Below are 25,623 nucleotides of genomic sequence, written 5' to 3' on the forward strand. Positions count from 1 at the left end.
AGAAAATTTATATATATATATATATATATATATATATATATATATATATATATATATATTAATTGATTGAAAAGCTTTTGACTAATATTTTAAAGTTCATTTGAGAAAAATACTTTGACTTAAAAAATAATTTTAAAATGAATAAAATGTGGTTTGAGTGAAAAGCGTTAAATACCAAATCTTTTAAGAACAATGATTTAACTTAATTAAAGATATAAAATTTTGATCGGTATTTGATTAATAAAATAAATGACCACAACACGAAAAGAAATATTTTAAGCAAACCAACACTAAGAAAATAACTCATCTTTTAGGGAATCTAATTAAGTTAATAAATTATGGTTAGAGTTAAGGTTAAATAAAATTAGTCAAGCATAATAAAAAGAAACAATGCTAAGTAAAAGAGATAGGGAAATTGGGCCCCTTTTTGGGCCAATTTTGCTGCAAATTTTTGGGTTTTAACCCAATCCCCTTTTTGCATATATACCGGTTGTATATCGGTGTATATTGGTCTTTTCTTAGCCCTTTTTCGTGTATATCATCCCATATACCGACTGTATGCAGTTTGCTTTGACGCCTCCAATCTGTATCTTCGTTTCAGGTCACATATTTGCTATATTGAACCTGTATATCAATGTATAATGCTGTATATAGTATGTATACAGCCCATTTCTTGGGCTTTAATTTCCAACAGCATGTTGGGTCTCTGGGGCCTGCAACAGCTTCCGAATATGTAGGGGGCTGACTCGAGAAATAGGGACGGCAAAGATCGAGCTTTTATGGCTCAACTTAAATGTGCAAGGTAAATAAGTCCATCATGGACTCAGGAGGGGTTTATGCGACAAAGAAAGGAGCCAAATTAGTATGTGAAATAAGTAAGCAATTAGGACATAACTTAATTAGAATGAAAGCAACTTAAATATTTTTTGAGGTAAAAATGTCACCCAAGTCACTATGAGACCAAATTGAAACCCAAATGTCATAAATTTCGATACAAGATAGGAGGCATACAAAACTAATAGTAAACTAATGAGAAATCATACACAAGGAAACAATGAGAAATCATACACAAACTAATGAGAAATCATACACAAGCAATAGCTAACACAACCCAAAAAATGCATAAAGAAACATGTTGCACATTTGACTACAATCACCTCATCTAATAAACCACACTAGACATAGACATATCCATGGGAACTTTTAAACTACCAGCTCTGTTATACCAAAGGAACATAAATTTGAAGCAGTAGCCAACTAACTCATCATAAGCAAAGGAAGAAAGTAACTACAAACAAATAACTAAAATGGGCAATATAAGCAAACATGTTAAATAAAGGCGTAATATAAAACAATATCCATAGCACTGTTGAACATTAACACTCAAGTAAACTAAGGCAAAATACAAGTTAAAAACTCGGAATGAATATTTTCAGATTTTTAGACAAAGATGGTGAGGACTATTCTCTGAAAAATAAGAGTAACCTTAGTTAAATCGTCACATTACAATGGTAGAGTTACAAGCATCCCGCCATGAGCTGAAATCCAAAGAGACATATACCACCCAAGCTAATCGAAAACAAAGGCTAGATATATCTACTATGCGAATTCAAACTAGTATTAACAAGAAAACCTTCACAATAGAAAAAACACCAAGGCAAACGGCCAAGAATATGGTCACATTCTCATCACACTAATAAAAGCTAAAACCGAACAGTGAATGATTCAAAACGACCCAACCGATACACTCATAGTTGAGACCAAATGAGTTTTAAGCCATTTCGAGCAACACCAAGTAGCGAATCAACTAGCTTCATAGATATAAAGCCAAGCTAATGAATATCTCGACCAACATATAATACTAACGTGACTTCATCGATGCTTGAATCATGCTATGCTTACTGCTAAACAATTCATAGGAAAACGGTACTAAAGCAAAGACTTAAAGCGAAGGAACCAAACGTTCTTAATAACAAACTCCATACTAAGTATCGAACACATAGCACACCGTATCAAAAACAGGACGTAAGAGAAGGCGAAGTTATCTTCTTTGAGGTAGCAAACTGAGAATAAACGAGCCAAATAGAGCAAATCTTCTTACAGCGGTTTAGACTCGAACAATAGACAAGGAAATTTGAACCAACCTTTGATCAAAGCTTTTCTTGGAACTTAGAATTAGAAAATCGTTTTGAAATTTCTTAAGTGTAAAACGACTATTTCCAAACAAAAAAAAACTTCTATGCTCGCCCCTCCAAACAGTGACCAAAAGAGCTGAATATATAGATGAAAAATAGGGGGAAATTGGGTGAAATTTCCCATTTCAAATTCAAATTTCTTACTCCTTTTCAAGGCCAACAGGGAGCAACTGGGTTTGGTATGAAATTTTCTCCAAAATCCCAGAAAATCCGAGGCAGCAAGGCTGCTGTGTACAGCTGCTGTTGACATTTTGGACTGTTGCTATTGTTGAAATTAGAAGGGAAAGAGGGGATGGGGCCGGTTTGGTGTATGTTGTTGTTGTTATTATTTTATTGGAATGGGTCGGTTGGTATATGTATGTATTGTATTGTTAATGTTTGCTAAAAATTGGTTAATGGCCCAACTTCTTGGTCCCTTTAAATGCGTTAGGGATAGAATTATATTGGTTAGATTTCGGAGTTTAAGCAATAGCCAAATTTAGTTAAATTAACAAATTCGGCAAAAACCTAAATAAGATGAATTAATGTTAATTAATGAACAGCTTCTTAATTATAACGAAACAAATAATTAATTCAATTATAAAACTAATTAACTCAAAATATAAACCTAACTTATATATTAACTCATGGATTAATTAATTAAAATACTTAAGTAAGAAATAAAATCTTTTTGAGACGATTTTCAAATATTCATAAAGTATACCAACTATATACTTAATTATGTAAAACATGTATATTATTCAAAAATTATAAAAAGGCGACAAAACATTTAAAAATAACTTGCAAATTATTATTATTATTATTTTTTGAACATTTCTAAAACTAATTATTTTAAATCGCTTGAAATTGAAGAAGCTCAATGATTAATTTATATTGTGGACGGTCAAAATTGGGTGTCAACAATCTTAAATTAATCAATAACAAAAAAATTCACACTATATTGAATTATTTCAACAATTATTGTTACATTGCTTAAACTATATTTAATAATAACTAGAACTTTAAATTTTAATCTATTTGAATTTGAAAGGATTCTTAAAATATTTTTGATTCAGACATAAGAAATAATTTATTTAAATATTTTTAATTATTTTTTCTCATCGCGTGAAGCGCAAACATATTCACTAGTATATATATATACTAGAAAAAATGGCCCGTGTCACCACGGGCCCAATATTATTAAAATCAAACTTATTAATATATTTCTGTCAAAATAACAAATATTAGGATAAAGTTATATATAGCATAAACTCATATGGAAAAAATATTTTTAGTTAAACTGCACAATATATATTTAAATAAAAGAAATATATTTTTATTCTTTTCGTGACCTTGCTCTTTCTTTTCGTAACGTCTACTTAATTACTTCCTCTATTTCATATTAACTGAGTTTTCTGGATCTTTTTAATTGTTCAAAATAATCGAATTGTCCCAAGTTTAAGATAGATGTTTGAAATTTTTTTCATATTTGCTCTTTTCTTTAATGGAGTTTGATATTTTTTAAGAGATAAATTGCACTACTTACAAAATTATGTTTATGATTTACAAAAGATAATACTGGAATTATGGTTTAAATTATATCCTTCAATTTATTTTTTTAATAAGTATGCGTTGTCTCACAAATTCAGTTAATATAGAATAAAGAGAGTGTAAAAAAACAACTGAACTATTCTTCAATAAGTGTTGGATCCTTACTGTTATTAAAACTCTACTATTTCATTCATTCATTTTCGGTGCAAAGCCCTCCAGCTAGGGAACTCTTCATCGTAGAGAATTCTTCTTTCGATAATCCCAACCCGGCTAAATGGTTTGACGCCTGCATTTAAACTAACTCACCATATGCTAGTATGCTAGTGTGCGGCTGAGAAAGTATATAAAGTATATAAAGGGAAAAGGTTTTCAAAAAGCCATTCTCGGTGACGACATTATTATCGCCGACGAAAAGGCTGCAAACGTAATTTCATTTATATCTTCAAAAAATGTGACCGTGACTCATAAAATTTTCATCGATCGTCTTATGACTATAAATATTTTGATGATGTGGAAGACACACAAACACATTGAATTTTTAATGCATGAATCATAGTAATAAGCCATGAGAAACTTAATTCGAAAAGAAAATTATTAAGTATTACAAATAAAATCTCAGCATTAGTTAAAAATATTTAGGATCAGTTTAGTCCAACAGAAATGAGAATGGACATTGCTACTTGATCTTTGGTATACTTCCGAGATTCATGTGTAACATCTGCAAAAAAAATAAAAATATCCTTGATTTTCTCAAATATAATAAACATTGAGCAAAATTATACAATATATGACAGTTTAATATTAATTTTATTAACACTAAAAAATACTAATTACCGCAAAATGTTCGAGTTCTACACGTTTGTTAATAATTTTCTCCACTTGAATATTTTCATGTACAAAAACTGGCCAACGGGACCCACATCTATTATATAGTGTAGGCATTATACAATGGGTCCCACTATATTCACTGTCACTTTAGTGTAGGGCATTTACCATAATTTTTATAGAAAAGAATGTACTTTTTTTAAATCATTAATATTGTGCAAATATCAAAGCACAAAAGACAACCTTTCCCGGCAAACTTTATCTTATAAAATGCTTTATACACAATTATATCCTCACACTTTTCACTTAATGTCAAAAAACTGACATGAAGCTGCCTCAAACTCTCTCTTCTAATATATATATATATATGCAACAACACACAAAGATAATGAAATATGAATATATTAAGTTTACACTATTAGATGGTTTATACTAGTTCGAATTTTTAATGAGCAAAATCCTTTTTTTTCGTAAAGTTTTAGAGAATAAGGTCTCTAATTCCTTAAAATAAAAAGATGAATTGTTTAGTTATCTCTAGCCTCAAAATATCTAAAAGAAGATATTACTAGCCTACGTGTTTGATTAATTTGTCTATAAAAATCAAAAAAAGATAAACAGCCCAAATTATAATCTAAAAATGAAGGAACCAACTCATTTATCTTACTTGGACGATGTGGCACCCACAACCTCCAAATCCTAGGTCCGCCTCTGGGCTTATTGATAATGGTTTAGTGGTTTAACGGTTTTGATAATGGTTTTCATTTTTTTATGGGGTTATCGGTTCTTAATTAATGGTTTGAGGTTTTTTCTTAACGGGTTAATCGGCATCCCATAGTAAATTAATAAATTTAGAGATAAGGGTCAAAAACACACCTAAACTATCCTATTTTTTTCAGTTTCATACCCAAACTATTGAAATTGTGAGTTTCATACCTAAACTATCACTTATTAGTTTGAGAAATACACTTCAGTGATGTGTGTAATACACTCTTTCTTTTATTTGCAAAAACCTTGTCACACGATATTCCACATGGATAAAATATCCACCTTGACAAAAATTAAATAAACTATTAATATTAGTTAAAAACTAAAGATGAAAGTATTACTATCCAAAAAAAATATTATTTTTTAAAATATTTTACATTTTTGGTATAGTAGTACTTTAATTTTTAACTAAGATGCATACATAATATTGTTCAATTAAGATGCATATATAATATTGTTCATGATTGTTAATCAAAATGACTACTTAGGATCAATTAACATCTCACAAAGAACGTATAATCACAAAACCACTAGTTATTACAATATTTATATAATTCAATGACCATGATCTACATGGCTAGTGTCAATTGATCGAGCCACTAACTTTTATTCATTTGTAAGTTGTTACACTTAAATCTTAAAATTTCTTTAATTTCTCCCAATTCATAGACTTTTATTCTCTTGAAAGGAGAATTTAATTTCACTCTTAAATTCTCAAATTATTTGTTGAATTAGAGAAAAATATCTAATAATTAAGTTGCATATAATATATCAAATGACTAATAATTAGTATCAATTAATATCTCACAAAATACATATAATCACAAACTATTACAACATTGATCATATACTACCATGACCTTGATCTACATGACTAGTGTCATTAGTCGATCGAGCCACTAACTTTTATTCGTTTGTTATTTTAACCTTTAAATTTCTTTTTAATATTATATATCCTCCTAATTCATAAAGTACTTTCTTTTTATTATTTCCCTTTAAAGGCGAATAATTTCACTCTGCAATTCTCGAATTTATTTTTATTTTAATCAGGTAGATAAGGCTTGAGGAGTTGAATTAGGGATCCTTTGAGATGAAGTGACATAACTTCATTTGTTGATCCAACAAATTTCCCCCCTATAAAAACTGCTGGAACTGAGGCATTACAACCCATCCTCATAAGAGCCTTTTCCATATCTTTTCCATCAGAATCATGATCAAGTTCATGCACATATGGATCAACACCAAGATCTCGAAATAGTATAGTGACCGCGTAGCATAAACAACATGTACTCTTGCTGAAAATCATCACCCCGTGCTCTGATGACATTCGTTGTACCTTGTCAGCCATTTACAACGACTAGCAGTATGATGAAATATGAGTAAAAAAGGTGGTANCTGAAAGAGAACAACTCCGTGTTCACGGAAAAGTGCAGCGAGATAATTTTAGAGAAAAAGTAGAGAGAAACATGCAAAAGTATAAAGAAGATATCCAAAAGTGTGAGAGTGAAATCTCTCTGTTGAGATTCCAATCTGAAAGATCAAAAATAGAGGCACTTAAACGAGGCATTCCACAAATGACAAAGGGTTTAGCAGCCTATGCAGAAAGTTATGGCTCTAATGTTCTAAATGTGGAGAGGGAGTGTATTATGTGTATGAATGAGCAGATATCAGTGGTTTTTCTCCCTTGTGCTCATCAAGTCCTTTGTGAAGATTGCAATGTGCTTCACCAAAAGAAAGGAATGGAAAAATGCCCTTCCTGTAGGACACCAATTAAGGAGCGGATTAGTGTCCACTTTCCTGATTCAGAATAGTTAGCAACTTCAAAATAGGAGTAGGAAAATGAAACTTGTCATTGTATGTTTTTTTTTCAGATTAAATCTATGTACTTATCGTCAGGCCTTTCTTTCCTACCGTAACTATAATAGTTGATAGGAAAATGCAAAAAGGTATAGAGATATGTAGAAAGTACATTTGAAAAGAGTTAGAAAGAGGGAGACGTGCTTAATGGTCGTTGTAAATCCTAAAGTTTGATTGTTTAATACATAATGTTGTTCTATGTGCTAAAACTTAATCTTCCTCAAGCATTTTGTATACTTCCTCAAGCTCCCAAAGTATGATCTCAAGTGTTTTGCACTTACAACAATTTTTTCTTTTTTTAATTTAACCATTCGTTGTTTGAAACGTAACATCTTGACAAATTTTGTTCCACCAAGGGGTAAATGTTCATTCACATGATTCAAACTCGAGATATCTCATTCCTATTTTCCCTTATAGCACTTGCCAAACAAAAAAAAGTCTATTTCTTTGCTGCATTCTATTATCTTACATCGGTTTCCTAACCTTGTTTTCAAAATTAACTTCATATGCAAAAGAGTAGTGTGATCTTGATTGTCTACTAGCAAGAAGTGGAACATCTTTTAATGTTATATATGGACAAAGATGATATTATATTACTTAGAGCCGTTTCATTTTTGTTGATTTGGAAGTAAGTGATTCTGTTTCTACATAAGTTAAATTTTTAGTGGAAATTCTTCCTTTGTCTAGATATATCTACTCAGTACTAGTATTCACCTGTTCACACTGGATTTGAAATAGTTGCATACATGTTATTGCATTATGTGGATGTGGTTTGATTAATTATTTTCATTATAGGTTCATCTGAATTAGGTGATTTTGATTCAGACTCTATATATGTGTAAATAAAAGTGCCAGAGCTGGGATTTTTATGAATAAATCTTTTATGTTTTTAGAAAATAAAATATTCTTAATATATTTTATGATATTTCTTTCCTTTTTTCATGTTATCTCGAATGATCATACATACGTTACATTGTTGAAAACATGTACAACTTTACTCTTAAAATCCTCTATTTGTACTCAAATATATTTTATGGAAAAGAACCTTGGTCTAAAAGTTCACATGTTTGTCAAGCAAGTTCCACACCTCTTCCAAAAGCAGCAGTTTCAGAGTTGATGCAAGTTTAAAGAAGAAGATATTGTTAGCTAAGGTGGAATCTGGAAGCTGGTGTGTCAAGTTAGTTAGTTGCAACAATGCAAGTCCTGAAGTTAGTTAGCCTAGAGTCTGTTAGAAGCCGATAATTCCATTCTATAGTCTAGTACATTCCTTACAAGTGTATAAAGCCAAGATGTAGATTGTCTTGAACATTCATTCTGTTATGATAATAATACACACTCTCTCTCTCTATCTCTTCTCCTTGAAGCCTAAGTCTAGCATAAAGGCCCCAGGCAACACAACTATTTCCTCTACGGTGCCAGATTATTATGATGAGTCTCTAAGGAAATATGACTCTCAAAATGAGAGTGATGAAGTTATATTGTTGCTAACTTCACATTTCAAGACATTGTAGAAAGAGCTCCAATGGTAGTCTAATTGGGAGAATGAGAAGGTAATACATGTTACTTAGAGGCTTGGCAACACTAGGTTGAGTTTAAAATGTTGAGGCAAGAAAAAAGAAGATGCTGAAAAAGTTCACAAGGAAACAAGAATGCCGGAGGAAAACACCATGAAGAAGATTTCAGAGACAGAGCAAGAGCTGGTAAACACTTATTACATAATTGAGACAACTATTTCTAGTCTTACCAGCTTGGATGGGGAAAATGTTGTACTGAAGAAGGGGATGGAAGCCTTAAAGCTCTCTGACAGAATGTATGCTACAAACACGGATAAAGCTTTAGCAAAGGAGCAGGAGGTAGTGAAGAAGTGTCAAGTAGGGGACATGGAGAAGCGCTCATTGTAGGAAGAGTTATCTACTATCAACCAGAAAACAACTCATTTCCAACAGCAACAAGCAATAAGAGAAAGCCAACAGGCGTTTAGACCGTATTTTTATTCTAGTAATGAAACTTCTTTGCCTAGTTGATCAAGGTAAATGTTTTTTTATCAATATAGTTAGTGTTTTAGAGTCTTCAATCCACTCAATATCGATTATAATTTCATATTTTTTACTTATTCCCTCTCATAATAGTGGTACAAGCATTCACTTATGTAGTCCTTCTGATACGACACTTTCTATTTGATATCCTCATTTAAATATTGGGAAAAGGATAAATATACCTCCGAATTATTGTAAATGGTATGCAGATACCCTTTGTCATACTTTTGGGACATTGGTGCCCCTGCCGTCCAAAAACTAGAGCGTATATGCCTTTCACTGTAACGAAAGATTAAATAGGGATACGTGCGCAATCTTATCGATGGATAAGATTATTACATGTGTATTTCCGTTAGTATAAAGGGTATATATGCTCTAGTTTTTGGACGACAGGGGCACCAACGTCCCTAAAGTATGGCAAAGGGTATCTACATACTGATATACTGTGAGTTTACGGTATTTCTAATACATTTCACTTACAAGTTGTGTGTATCTAGGGCCTTTTTGTATTGGTTTTTATTTGTTTTTATCATATTTTGCAGGAAAGATGTTCAGGCGCGGAAGTATAGAGACAGCTGAAAGAAATGCAGAAAAGGGGATTCACGAAGGTGATCTACGGACCGTAGGTCCATTGACGGTCCATAGGTTGTGACCGTAGATCAGCGGGCAAGGTATGGAAAACAAATCAGGGAAATCTGACCAAGTGTAGAACCAGGGTGGCCATTGACGGTTCGTAGATTGATCTACGGACCGTACTGTTGATCCATAGATTGATACTGCGAGGGTTCCAGTACCTGATTTTTGAAGATTCTAAGTGTGGAGCTACGGAGGGGATTGACGGACCGTAGATCTACGGTCCGTACTGCAAGTCCGTCGTTTGCTTCAGAGAAGCTGATTTTTGGAAGTTGAAATATTTTCTAAGTCCTGGCTGACGGAAGGGACTTACGGACCGTAGATCCATTGACGGTCTGTAAGTCAGTCTCGTGGAATGAAGACGCGTGCCTGAACAAACTTTCCTTAATTTGTTTCCCTTTTTATTTAGGTTTTGTTTTCTATAAATAGGGCATGAAAACCTCGTTTTGAGGGGTTAGACATTATTATTCTAGTTTTACTTTGTGACTTGTGAGATTAATTCGAAAACCTAGCAATTATCAATATCCTAAGTTCGTTTTGAAGATTTTGGCTTTGCAATTCAAGTTGAATTTCTGGGTTTATTATTCTCTTTACGTAAGTTCATGATTTTTTCATCTAAAACTATGAATTGTGTTCTTGCTAATATGGGTAACTAAATCCACAACTAGGGTTGTGGGAATCATGAGCGATTAACAAAGTATGAATAGTAAATAAGCAAATCTTGAATAGTGTTTTGTATACATTGATAATTCTTTCGTTTAGAATTCTTTTTAACGGTGGCCAACGTTAGAACTTGCCTTGTTACTATTTGTCGGACCAAAGAGGTAATTAACGAGAAAAGAATTATCAATATAGATTTAGTGTGATACTATCTAATAGGCTAGTGTCGATTGGTGCGAAGTAATAACTAAGCCAAACATCGATTATGATGTCTAATATGAGGTAGAGGTAAGGGTTAGTAAATTATACACACGTAGCCGGACCAAGGTGTGGAGTGAAATTCTCTAGATGTCGGACCAAGAATTTAGAGATACCTAAATTATCACTTTGCATGTAGTACACTAGGAAAGGATTGTTATTACTAGGATTACTGCGTTATGAGCTTGTGGGGAACACGTATACCCTAGTTATTTCTCTCATCTTGATAACAACCAAAATTGAGTTTTGATTACTGATTACTTATTAAATTCTTACTATTTGTTTCACACAAACAAAACCCCCCTTTTAATTACCTGTTTCTGGAAGTAATTTGACTAATTGAATATAATTGTTGGTTAAAGTAAAGTCTAAACCATTTTCCTCGTGGGATCGACCCCAACCTACAAGTTGGGTTCTTTACTTGATAATGATCGCTTATACTTCTGTTGGGAGGTGTAATTTGAGCTTATCAAATTTTGGCGCCGCTGCCGGGAAATTTGACTTATAGATTTATTTTAACTACATTATTGAACGTTAGTCAAATATTTCCTAATTTTCCCTTTTCTCTTTGTTTTTGTTTCTCTCAGGTTCTGACTCTAGTGTATGCCAAGTATACGGAGCAAGGGTGAATTACTTACTCCTTACGATCCAGAGTTGAACCGCACTTTGCGAAGATTGAACAATCCAAGAGATCTAATTGACCCTATCGGAGGAAATTTAGGTGATGCAGTTGAGTTACAACAACAGAGGGTAGTTGGTGAGGACAACCAGGTTCCAGCTGAAAATCGATGAGGAGTGCGTTGAGGGTGCAAGATCCACTAGGCCCACGACAACACGACAACTATTGGGGCAACATTAATATAGCAGACTCTGATGGACCTATTGTCCTACCCCCTCTACCTCCAGGGCACACATTTGTGGTGACTAGTAGTTTGACGCAGATGCTTACAGCAAGAGGCTTATTCTCAGGATCACCATCGGAGGATCCACATGCTCACTTAGCCAAGCTAAGGGTGGTTTGCAAAAGTTGGGTAGGTAGAACAAACTTGGATATGGATATCATTGGATTACGAGTGTTTCCTCTATCACTGACAGGCGATGTTGCAATATGGTTCACTGAGCTTCCTTATAATTCAATATTTACATGGGACCAACTGGCAGAGGTGTTTCGAGCGAAGTACTATCTAGTGTCCAAGAAGCTCAATCACAAAGATAGGGTCAATAATTTTGTAGCATTAACTGGAGAGTCTATAAGTAACTCTTGGGACAGATTCACTGCATTCGTAAGAGGTGTTCCAAATCACCGTATTGATGATGAGTCATTGAAGGAATATTTCTATCGAGGATAGGATGATAACAATAAAACAGTACTTGACACTATTGCTGGAGGTTCGTATGGTGATTGTACATATGCACAGATTGCTGAGAAACTGGAGAGGATCTTTCGCAATAATAAAACATGGAGCACTAGGAGGTCAGATACTGGGAGAAACACATTTGCCATTCATAATACAAATATCAATTCTGCAGATGATATTCGTGAGGAGATGGCCCAGATGAGGACCGAGTTGGGGTTGGTATTGAAACATGTGAGCGGAGGAGAAGAAAAGGTAAATGTTGTGAACTATTTAACTAGAACTCCACCACCAGTTGAAGAGTGTTACTTTGAAGAGGATGATCAGACGAGGGGTTTTCGATCAAATGCCCAAGGATCCAACACAAAAAATTGGCGCCAAGGTCAAGGGAACCAAGGCCGAAACTATGGAAATTACAACCGAGAGGGTCACTATGTCCGGGATGGGAACTTCAATCACGACAACAACTATAACAGGAACAACTATGGCAACAGAAGCGATCATGTTGGACCTTATGTTCCCCCTCAAAATTGAGAATCTGGTGCTACGGAAACTGGAGGCAATATGGCGTGTATTAAAGATATGATGCAGAAGATGATGAGAAGGTTTGATGCAACTGATGAGAATGTGAAGGAGATGAGAAACGACTTGTCTGGTATTGGTCAAAAGGTTGATGCCCATGCAGTGTCAATAAAGCATCTAGAGCAGCAGATGACTCAGTTGTCTACTACAGTGAACCCACGTCAACCTAGCACTCTTCCTAACAACACCATCCAGAATCCAAAGAATGATGGTCATTGTATGGCAATTACTACTCGAGGGGGTAAGCAAACCATAGATCCACCTATGCCGTCTGTGGTGGATGCTGAGATTAGAAAAAAAGATGATGTGGTGGAGGTTAGAGAAGAGTCTAAGACTGCGACAGAGCAAGAAGCGGAGATATCTCATAAAATGGTCCCCATACCTAGACCTCCACCACTTTTTCCACAGAGGTTAGTGAAGAAGACTGAAGATGGTAAATATCGCAGGTTTATTACTATGTTGAAGCAGCTTTCTATCAATGTTCCTTTGATAGAAGCCTTGAGCAAATGCTTGGGTATGCAAAGTTTATGAAAGATATGGTGACAAAGAAAAGGGCTGTGAGTTTTAAAGATGATGATAGATTGCAGCATAGTAGCGCTATTGCTATAAGATCTCTGGTGCAGAAAAAGGAAGACCCTGGTGCTTTCACGATCCCATGTACTATAGAGTTGTTACACTTTACTAAAGCATTGTGTGATCTTGGTGCAAGCATCAACCTCATGCCCTTGTCTATTTACAAGAAGTTGGGTCTAGGGGACCCAAAGCCCACTGCAATGCGGTTACTAATGGCTGATCGAACTGTGAAGAGGCCCATTGGTGTACTCCATGATGTGCTAGTGAAAGTGGAGTCTTTCATTTTTCCGGCAGATTTTGTGATTCTTGACTGTGAGGTTGATTTTGAGGTTCCCATCATCCTTGGGAGACCATTTCTTGCCACAGGGCGTGTGTTGGTTGATATGGAAAAGGGGCAGATGAAGTTCAAACTGAACAATGAAAAAGCAACTTTTAATATTTGTAGGTCCATGAAGCAGAATGGTGAGCTCCAAACAGTATCTGCTATAACTTACAGAGTGGAGAGTGGGTTAGAAGTGCAAATTGAAGAGCGACTAGGTGTTGAGGCACTAGCAGCAGTTATGATGAATTTCGATAGTGATGGTATTGAAGAGTATGATAAGTTGGTAGCCGCACTCGATAAGTATGAATATCAGTCCAAACCAAAGAAGTATAAGTTAGACATGAAGAATCGCGAGTCCCCACCCACAAGACCATCTATTGTGGAGGCACCGAAATTGGAGCTTAAGGCTCTACCACCGCACTTGAGGTATGTATACTTGGGCGAAGAGAATACTTTGCCGGTCATCATTGCGGCAGATTTGAATGCGAGACAAGTAGAGTGCTTGGTGACTGTGTTAAAGAAGTTCAAGTGAGCTATTGGGTGGACTATTGCGGATATTATTGGGATTCCTCCCGGTATTTGCTCTCACAAAATCCAACTCATGCCAGATCATAAGCCCAGTATTGAGCACCAGAAAAGATTAAATTCACCTATGCAAAAGGTAGTTAAAAGGAGATCACCAAGTGGCTGGATATAGGAGTTATTTATCCCATTGCAGATAGTAGTTGGGTATGTCATGTGCAGTGTGTGCCAAAAAAGGGTGGTATGACTGTGGTTCCAAATGAAAGAAATGAGCTTGTTCCAATGAGGCCCGTTACTGGATGGAGAGTTTGTATGGATTATCAGAAGTTGAATGCATGGACAGAAAAAGACCATTTTCCTATGTCATTCATGGACCAGATGTTGGATAGACTTGCAAGAAAGGGTTGGTATTGTTTTCTTGATGGGTATTCGGGCTACAATCAAATTTCTATAGCTCCAGAAGACCAAGAGAATACCACTTTCACTTGCCCATATGGAACTTTTGCTTTCAAACGGATGTCATTCGGGTTGTGCAATGCTCCAACAACCTTCCAGCGCTATATGATGATGATTTTTCCGATCTGGTGGAGGACACTATTAAAGTGTTCATGGATGATTTTTCAGTTGTAGGTGATTCTTTTGATCGTTGTCTAGATCATCTGGCCGAGGTGCTTAAAGGTGTCAAGACTGCAACCTGGTGCTGAATTAGGTGAAGTGTCATTTCATGGTTAAAGAAGGTATAGTGTTGGGTCATCGAATTTCAGAGAAAGGTATTGAGGTTGATAGAGCTAAAGTTGAGGTAATAAAAAAGTTACCACCACCCATTTCTGTAAAAGGTGTTAGAAGTTTTCTTGGGCATGCAAGTTTTTATAGGAGATTCATCAAAGATTTCTCCAAAATTGCACATCCCTTGTGCAAACTGCTCTAGAAGGAGTGTAAGTTCTATTTTGATGATGCTTGTCTTAGATCATTTAGAGAGTTGAAAGAGAAGTTGGTTACTGCACCAATCATTATTTCACCGGATTGGGGACAACCGTTTGAGGTAATGTGCGATGCGACTGGAGTGGCGCTTAGTGTAGTATTGGGAGAAAGGCGAGAGAAAATTCTTCACCCTATTTACTATGCTAGCAAAGCTCTAAATGTGTCCCAGAAGAATTATACTGTGACCGAACATGAAATTCTTACGGTGGTTTTGCATTCGAGAAATTTCGATCCTACTTGCTTGGTACTAAGGTCATAGTGCATACTGACCATTCTGCATTGAGATATTTGATGGCGAAAAAGTATGCAAAACCAAGATTGATTAGATGGGTATTGTTGCTACAAGAGTTTGATATTGTAGTAAAAGATAAAAAGGGGACCGAAAATCAAGTTGCCGATCACTTGTCCAGATTAGAGGAAGAGGCTATGCTAAAGCTTGGAGATAGGGCTGAAATTAATGATGTTTTTCCAGATGAACAGGTATTGGCTGCTTCTCATGATTTGATTCCTTGGTTCGCAGACTTTGCTAATTACTTGGCAAGCGATATTGTGCCCCCCGATTTGTCTTTTCACCAAAGGAAAAAGTTTATGCATGATGTGAAGAGATTCTTTTGGGATGAACCTTACTTGTATCGTAGTTGTGCTGATGGGATTATTCGTCGTTGTGTACCCGAGGTTGAGATGTTGAGTGTACTTGAAGCATGTCATTAATCACCCGTTGGTGGGCATCATAGTGGTATTCGGACTGCACATAAGATTTTGCAATGTGGGTACTACTGGCCTACCATCCACCAAGATGCTCATGATTTCGCCAAGTCATGTGATCGTTGCCAAAGAGAAGGAGGGATTTCAAAAAGGCAAGAGTTCCCTATGAATCCTATATTGGTGATAGAATTGTTTGATGTATGGGGCATTGATTTTATGGGTCCATTTGTGAGTTCATATGGGATGAAGTATATTCTTTTTGCGGTTGATTATGTATCGAAGTGGGTGGAAGCAGTTGCGCTCTCCAACAATGAAGGTAAAAGTGTCACTGCATTCTTGAAAAATAATATCTTCTCCAGATTTGGTACGTCGATGGCTATTATTAGCGATGGAGGTTCTCACTTTTGTAACAAGTTGTTCAAGGCACTACTTGAGAAATATGGTATCCGTCACAATGTAGCCACTCCTAACCATCCACAGACTAGCGGTCAAGTTAAAGTATCCAACAGAGAGATCAAACAGATATTGGCGAAGACTGTGAATGCTAATAAAACGGATTGGTCAAGGAAGCTTGATGATGCTCTATGGGCATATCGCACTACATACAAGACCCCCATAGGTATGTTTCCTTACCAACTTGTATATGGAAAGTCTTGTCATTTACCAGTAGAGCTTGAGCATAAGGCGATGTGGGCAGATTGGGGCGCCACATCTAATCAAAGAATGAATGACTTGAATATGCTTGATGAGTTTCGCCTAAAAGCTTATGAAAGTTCAGCCTTGTACAAAGAGAAGATGAAGAGGTATCATGATCAAATAATTGAAAAGCGAGAATTTGTGGTTGGTGATATTGTGCTTCTATTCAACTCTAGGTTGCGCTTGTTTCCAGGCAAACTCAAGTCCAAATGGACTGGGCCATTTTTGCTCGCAAAAGTGCTCCCCCATGGAGCGGTTGAGCTTGAAAATAGGGATGGAACAAGGTTCATGGTAAACGAGCAAAGCATCAAGATCTATTTGGGAAATGCTGAAACTGTGCAAGAAGTGATTAAGGCCTACAATCTTGATGAAGTCTGATTAATCAAGACACTTGCGTCGTGCCGCGACGTTAAATCAAGCGTTGCTTGGGAGGCAACCCAAGATGTACAATCTAGCCAATGACAGGGTTCTATTTTCCATTTAGTAGTTGTCTTTGTTTAATTGCTTCCTTGTATCAATTTAGGTAGGTGTTTTAGTTCTTAGTGTTGGCTAGAATTAGTATAGGGTCTGTGTCTAAAAATAAAGTGTCCAGAAAATGTAAAAAGAATAGCCTATTGGTTGCTACATGTGCAGGTCTACGAACCCAATTGATGGTCCGTCAATTAATCCACGGACCCCATCGACGGTCCGTCGTTTAATCCACGGACCGTGGATGGTGTCCGTAGATCCCAGGTAAACCTCTAAATTTTTCTAAGTGTAAGAACAATCTACGGTCCTCATCTACGGACCGTAGATCAACTCACGGACCGTAGACGGGGTCTCGTGAATCCAAACCCTATTTCTGTCTGACCCGACCCGGACCCCCTTACTAAAAAACTCCCCTAACTTCAAATCATCTCCACTTCCCTCCATTCACTCATCAACCATTTCAACCATCCCATAACCTCCCTAAATCACTCCATAACTCCTCCATAATATCATCCCTTCCATAATTCCCCCAAATTCCCTTCTATTTCGAATTCAACTCATTCCATATTCCACAGAAAGGGTCTGGTGTTTGGTTAGTAACGAAAAGGTGATTCCTTGGTCTTGCTTAGTGTCGTCATGCAATCACCCCACTCCTCGTTGCTTGTAAGGTAATAGACTTTCCCCTCACTTTGAATTTCGATTCATAGATTGAATATAGAAAGTTAGGAGTTGGCTCTTGACCTAGGGTACTTGTTAGAAGAAATTGCATGTTAAACTTGGTAATTACAATGCCCTTGGAACGATAGATAGTGATTGTGTAACCTTATTGTATGTGATTATAAGTCTAAATGTAAGTTTGGACTTAGGGTTCCAAAAGTTCGTCTTCAATACTTGGTTAAAATGATTAATCGAAATCTTGAGAATGACAAACAAGCATGATTAAATATTGAAATACATGGTTAGACTAGAATATTGTTAAAAATGGTCTAAGATGTGGGCTTGCAAATAAAGAATGGCTGAAACCTGGCACAAATCGCATCCACGATACCTCGTCTACGGACCGTAGATCAATCTACGGACCTTCGATTGGGGTCGTGGGTGGACGCACTTGCAATTCTCATCAAGTGTGAAACCACAAATGTGGACTACGATCCGTAGATTAATCTACGGACCGTTCTACACATCCGTGGTTTCCATCTGCGACCAGTACTATTGGCTCTCTGACTCACGGAAGGGATCCCCACCATGGATGACCACTGTAGCCTCTGTCTGAATTTTTTTTTGAGACTTTGTAACTGTTCGTTTATAGTTCTCAACTTTTTCTTAGTATATTTATGGTTAGTCTTGGGCACTAATATCGCTTTCGCAGGTACGATGGCACCCAAAAAGCTAGTCACCTACTCAAAACAGGGCAAGTCAAAATCTGTTGCCCCTAGCTTCAGGTTAATCGATGAGGACACGGATACAGACACGGATCCAGCATATGTTCCTCTCAACACTAGGACTTCTCCCACTGCACCTCGAGTCACCAGAGGCACCCCTCGAAAGGTGCTTCCGTACGTAGTCACTGTCTCTCAGTCTGATGAGGAGCACACATTGATCGGATTACCAACTAGGGTTGCTTCCAATTCAGAAGGTCTATGTCCGGATCCGAGTCTGCCTATGCTTCAAGCTCCAAGTCTGCCCATTCTTCAGGATCCGAGTCTGCCCATGCTGCAGGGTCCAGTGCTAAATCAGCCACAGGGTCCAGTGAGAATGACCAAGCAGCCTCGTCTGATGAGGCCACTAGGTCGGATTACATACCTGCACCACGGAATGATGACCCCACTCCAGTAGCCGGCGAGTTAAGTAGGTGGTGTGTAGAAGGCCAATGGGAAATTTATCGGGATGCCAAGATGATAAACGACAAACAGAAGATGGCCCGACTAATTACAGAGGAGCGCAGAGTCCTCACGGGGAGCTTGCACGTTGTTTCAGACATTCACCGGTTGTTCAACCTTCACAAGTGTGACTGGATGGCTCGAGACCCAGGGACGTATAGTGAGGAGATTATGTTGCCACTCTCAGAAGTTCAATTTCCAAGTGGTCAAAGCCCCTAGCTCAAGACCTCTCACTTCCACTTTGGTTCAAGGTTGTACAGTGGACATATCACCTACCACGATCAGTCGTTTTCTCTATGGTCCTATCACAGGTCACTCTTGGTCTCTTAACACAGCAGAGTTTGATTATAGATGGGACATCGTGCGGAGTGGCGCTTTCCAGAGGAATGCTGAGCAGTGAGAGGTTGTTCTACTATGGTTGGCCAGGTACATTGCTGCAGATGGAAAGCGTGCGGAATGGGTCGCCGCTCCACAGTTGGGCATCCGAAAGTCCATATTAAATTTTGTGGCCAAGTTCTTCTGGCTGCTAGTACGGAACAGAGTGTCACTTACAAAAGCTGACAACCAAGTCACATGGGACAGAGTGGTCATGGTTGCAGCATTGGTAGCAGGAGTGGAGATTGACTTTGCCCGCATGATGCTGGCAGAGATTCACTAGAGGGCATTCAAGACCTCCACTACTTACCCCTTCTCATGTCTAATTTTTCAATTGTGCAGGGACTCTGGAGTGCCGATCTGGCATTGTGACCAGTTAGCCCACCCTATAGGGGCCATTGGACATAGGCCTCATTCGAGATGAGGTAAATGTGGTTGCACCTCGCAAAGAGCCTCAGGTTGAGGTACCTCCCTTGGGTGCCAATCTTGCAGACACAGTGGGGCAGGCACAGGGCGGTGACCCCAGCATCCCAGATCACTCTGATACTGTCTCGGGCTCCTCATCTTAGGCAGCTAGTATGGCTTATAGCTCTTCTCGGTCCACACCACAGTTAGGAGCTATTGTTGTCCCATTGGCCACAGTACAGAAATTAGAGGCTTAGATGGCCACACTGCTGCATCATATCCAGCCGTGGATGCAAAAGTCGATAGCCAAGTCCGAGGCTGGAATGAAGCGCAGAATGGAAAGGATAATGGACCGGAAGGTCCAGACATTTAATAAGCATCTTGATGCCTTTGAATTGTGAGTCATCGAGCGATCAACCTCGGCCATAGATCTATCGGCTTTGCAGGCTGACTTAGCTAGCCTCCGGACCGACGTTGATGCCATTCTTGCCGCCCCTTCAGTTGAGCTTCAGGTTGCACCTACTGCACTGGCTGATGATACAGTGTTAGATGCTCTATTCAGTAAGACTGCCGAGGAGGGGCTTGCGCCTACACATGCCAAAGGCAAGCGGCACCGTTCTCATCAGGAGGAGAAAGCTCAAAAGAGACAGCGAAGGCAGGAAAATGAGGCAAGGAGGGCTTCGATTTTAGACGAAGAGTTGCGCCAGCAAAAGGTGCGTGAGAGAGTTGCAGGGGCATCGAGCTCTGCCCCAGTTGTAGAGGTCCAGCCTGTTTTGGGGGACGTTGTGAGCACCACTGATGGTGCGGTGAGATTGATAGAAAGCACTACTTAGGGTGCTATGATTGCTGATGTGGGCACTACTAAGGGTGCCCCCACTATTGTTCCAGCGGGCTCCGAGAAATCGGACCCCCCTGCTTGTTAATGATTCGTCGGCGCTTTGCGCCACAGGTTTGCTTCACCCAATCCATTTTCTTTTACTATTTTTATATGCATTGGGGACAATCGAATCTATTTTTGTTGGGGGTGGGGTAAATGGATTGTGAGTGATAAGGTGAAGTCTGAATAACCCAACTCAAAAATCCTCTCTTGGGGTTTTCTTGCCTGTGTTATTTTTCCCCAAGAGACTGTTTAATTTTTTTTTGTTGAATCGGCATGTCTTAGGATCGTATGTGTAAAAGCATGATAAAGAAAGAAGCATGATGGCCTATGAAAAATGATACCCGTCAAATTTTGGGATGTATGCTAGAATTTGTAAGCTACGATTAGTTGAAAGTGTTGGCTCTGAGTATGACATAATAACGAATCAACTCGATGTCATGACTTAAGCTGAAACTTGAACTGGGTAATCTGATAATCTGATAGTGAAACTATGTGCCAAGAGTGGGTGAGAATCATTGAGTGTTCAAACAGTTATTGTGCAAAACTAGAACTTGCCCGGTTAGTCCTGCTAAGACAATTCAATCTAGAGGTTAGGAAATGATCATAGGCCATTGTTCTGAAAAGTCCGTAAATTGCCTAAAAAAAATATCCAACCAAATGAAATAAATGCTCCCTTTGATCCAAAAACTTTGAGCCTAAAATTAAACCATTTCTTTATAAACCCCGAACTCACTTTCCCATAATCTACTATGCTGGCCCCGGTCCCTCCTTGGACATGTGCACTTCGACTTAGGCCAAAAGCCTAAGTTGAGGGTGGCTAATGTAAAAAGTAACTTCAATCTTGGTCCTAACCTAACATCGGGTATTATACACCTAAACTAATGGAAAATCCATAAGTTGATGGTGGCTATGAAAGAGGAAACTGAAAGAAAAATGGGTATGAAAAGCGTGATGTTGAAAAAAAAAGAAGAGGAAAGGTTTTGACTTGTTGAAAGCTAAAAAAAAAAAAAAAAAGTAAAAAGAGCTACAGAGCCTGAAGTCACCTCCATGGTTGAAAAAAATTAAGGGAAAGAAGGTAAAACGATAGGATGTCAAAAATAGGGCAAAAAGAGGTCGAAAACTGAGTGAAATGTCAAGGAGGGCAGAAAGTCACTAAGCAGTACCCAAATGTACCACACCTAACCCTGAACCGACGTTACAAGACAAAGAAGTCCTATAATGATCCTAGAGTCTAGTTTGGAGAGTCAAAGCAGTGAAAATAAGGGCAAGCTTATGGCATTGAGCGCTAACTGTATTTGAAATTATTTCTGAGCGTGAGTGTTGAATAAATCCTTGTACCATGAATGACATTCATTTTTGTGAAAAGGGAATTTCGTTTGAAGTAAGGGCACTAGTTACATTGTCGAAAAGTTGGTACCTTGGTGATAGTTAGAAGGTGTATGTTGTGTGTCAGTTGGTCGATCTGTGTCATGGTGTGATCCGCATGAATTAGCTTGTCGAGTCTAAAAGAACGAATTTGCACCCGAAAAGTGAAGAGGTAGAGATCCATGTGATTGCTTGGGCCTGAAATGCTTGCTTCTATACAAGTGTCGTTTAGAGTCGTAGTGCGCCATTTGAGGACAAACAATGAGTTTAAGTTGAGGGTGTTGATATATATACTGTGAGTTTACGGTATTTATAATACATTTCACTTACAAGTTGTGTGTGTCTAGGGCCTTTTTGTATTGGTTTTTATGTGTTTTTATCATATTTTGCAAGAAAGATGTTCAGGCGCGGAAGTATAGAGACAGCTGAAAGAAATGCAGAAAAGGGGATTCACGGAGGTGATCTACAGACCGTAGGTCCATTGACGGTCCGTAGATTGTGACCGTAAATCAGCGGGCAAGGTATGAAAGACAAATCAGGGAAATCTGACCAAGTGTGGAACCACAGTGGCCATTGATCTACGAACCGTACTGTTGATCCGTAGATTGATACTGCGAGGGTTCCAGTACCTGATTTTTGAAGATTCTAAGTGTGGAGCTACGGAGGGGATTGACGGACCGTAGATCGATCTACGGTCCGTACTGCTAGTCCGTCGTTTGCTTCAGAGAACAAACTTTCCTTAATTTGTTTCCCTTTTTATTTAGGCTTTGTTTTCTATAAATAGGGCATGAAAACCTCGTTTTGAGGGGTTAGACATTATTATTCTAGTTTTACTTTGTGACTTGTGAGATTAATTCGAAAACCTAACAATTATCAATATCCTAAGTTCGTTTTGAAGATTTTGGCTTTGCAATTCAAGTTGAATTTCTGGGTTTATTCTTCTTTTTACCTAAGTTCATGATTTCTTCATCTAAAACTATGAATTGTGTTCTTGCTAATATGGGTAACTAAATCCACAACTAGGGTTGTGGGAACCATGAGCGATTAACAAAGTATGAATAGTAAATAAGTAAATCTTGAATAGTGTTTTGTATACATTGATAATTCTTTCGTTTAGAATTCTTTTTAACGGTGGCCAACGTTAGAACTTGCCTTGTTACTACTTGCCGGACCAAGGAGGTAATTAACGAGAAAAGAATTATCAACATAGATTTAGTGTGATACTATCTAATAGGCTAGTGTCGATTGGTGCGAAGTAATAACTAAGCCAAACATCGATTATGATGTCTAATATGAGGTAGAGGTAAGGGTTAGTAAATTATATACACGTAGCCGGACCAAGGTGTGGGATGAAATTCTCTAGATGTCGGACCAAGAATTTAGAGATACCTAAGTTATCACTTTGCATGTAGTACACTAGGAAAGGATTGTTATTACTAGGATTACTGCGTTATGAGCTTGTGGGGAACACGTATACCCTAGTTATTTCTCTCATCTTGATAACAACCAAAATTGAGTTTTGATTACTGATTACTTATTAAATTCTTACTATTTGTTTCACACAAACAAACCCCCCCTTTTAATTACCTGTTTCTGGAAGTAATTTGACTAATTGAATATAATTGTTGGTTAAAGTAAAGTCTAAACCATTTTCCTCGTGGGATCGACCTCAACCTACAAGTTGGGTTCTTTACTTGATAACGATCGCTTATACTTTTGTAGAGAGGTGTAATTTGAGCTTATCACATACCATTTACGATAGTTCGGGGATATATTTGTCCTTTTTCCTTAAATATTTATGAATGTCAGGTCTTATCGAAGCAGGAGGCAAGGGTGAAACAAAGGTTTCTATAGCAAGTTGATTCCCTGAAAGTTGAAAGAGAACAACTATATCTTCATGGACAAGTGCAACAAGATAATTTTGGAGAAAAGGTTGGGAGAAACATGCAAAAGAATAAACAAGAAACCCAAAAGCATGAAACTGAAATCTCTCAGTTGAGCTTGCAGTTCAAAAGATCAAAAATAGAGGCACTTAAACGAGGCATACCTCAAATACAAAGGGTTTAGCAGCCTATGCAGAAAGTTTTAGCTCTAAAGTTGTAAGTATGGAGAGAGAGAGAGTGTGTTATGTGTATGAATGAGCATACTCATGTAGTAACTAGATCAATTCTTTCCAATAGTCATTGCACTAGAAACAACAACAAACATCACCAGAACAACAACACCAAAAAGTCAAATCAATAAAGGCAAGACCACACTAATTGAACGGATCGTTTAGTTGGGAATAAGTTATCTCAGGATAATTAATCATGAGATAAGTTATTTCATCAGTTATATGGGATAACTTATGTCATCACTCTACGTCTGGTGAAATAAATAATCTTCTAATACTTTCCACCAAACGTGGATAAAATAATATGCACATCACTTATTTCAGCTAACAAGTAGAAAATAATTTGACTATACAATTACAAAGAACACAATTAATATGAATCAATTAGCATTGACCAATCATAACACAATTTGATAAAGAAATAATGAAGACTCACCCCCAAAGGGTAAAAAGTTCCTTACCTAGGTTTTCGAATGGAGAGGCTAAAAGCATCCATGAGTCGGGGCTGGGTCGATTATAAGGTCACTAAAATAATCACTTGTGCCCCAATTGTTTTGGGCCTCAATTCATTGCTACATAAAATATCAATACATATTAATTGTAAATACACAATATGATAATAAATAAGCATATATTTGTACTAAAAATAAATACACACAACCTTAATTAGTAACGAAATAACAAGAAAATGTGAGATATTTATAGTACACAATTACACATATTCAAAGGAAACAAGGTATGTTTATTACTCCTTCCTTTCATTTTTACTTATCTACTATATTGATATTTCACTGATTCAATTATTAGTAAATCTTATTTTGTGAAGTCACATATTAATATATTATACGTAGATATACTATCATTAAAGTTTTGGCCTTAAAATTAAATATCTATTAATATGAGTTTATTTTAGATAACTTAAAAACTCATGGACATTTTCTTAAGTATGTTGGAGACTTATTGAAAAGATATATTTTCAACATGGCACCTCAGAATCTTTAAATAAGCATGGTCCTAAAATCAAAAGAACAACTAAAGAAAGCAGTCTTCAAGGTTTAGAATATCATGTCTTCTTCAATCAAGTTATTACAATAGAACAAGGTTAGTTCTCTTTCCATTCCTACATATTCGTATCTCTGTGTAGTGATTTACTTGTGATCTTTGGTGGACTCTATAAAGTTTTCTAACATTAGTTCCTAATTTACCTTTATTATTAACTAAAGTCATTTTTTAATATAATTAAATCCAGGAAAAATTATGCGGATGAGAAAATCTATACTAGTTAATTAGCTAACATAGATATAGTTTGAATTAATAACGGCTCACAACATACTTTAAGTTGTAATTACATCATTTCTCGCCTCTCTCTCGCCTTTCTCCTCTTTTATACATATACAAATACAAAGTATACATATACATATACAATTATATGACATATATATAAATATTATTAGTCTCTCTCCATTCTCTGTTCTCTCTCACTCGCCTCTCTCCTCCCTCTCCCAATCTTGCTCGCCTCTCTCCTCTCTCCAATCTCACTCGCCAGATATACAAATACATATGTATACCAGTTACATATATACAATTATCTGACAGATATACATATACAATTTGTCTCTCTCCACTCTCTGCCCTCTCTCAC

At 37.1% G+C, this 25,623-nt stretch overlaps 1 protein-coding gene and 1 pseudogene across 1 annotated transcript; both read right to left on the reverse strand.

Moving 5' to 3' along the window:
- Positions 1-25,623, reverse strand: part of LOC125874048 (putative late blight resistance protein homolog R1A-3) — a 163,264-nt pseudogene that overhangs the window by 18,341 nt on the left and 119,300 nt on the right.
- LOC125874058 (glutaredoxin-C13-like) lies at positions 6,085-6,703 on the reverse strand. Its single transcript, XM_049554865.1, has one exon. It carries the CDS (start codon positions 6,661-6,663, stop codon positions 6,358-6,360), a length of 306 nt encoding a protein of 101 aa, XP_049410822.1. The 5' UTR covers positions 6,664-6,703; the 3' UTR covers positions 6,085-6,357.

This window comes from Solanum stenotomum, chromosome 8 (genome assembly GCF_019186545.1).
Source record: "Solanum stenotomum isolate F172 chromosome 8, ASM1918654v1, whole genome shotgun sequence".
NCBI lineage: Eukaryota > Viridiplantae > Streptophyta > Magnoliopsida > Solanales > Solanaceae > Solanum > Solanum stenotomum.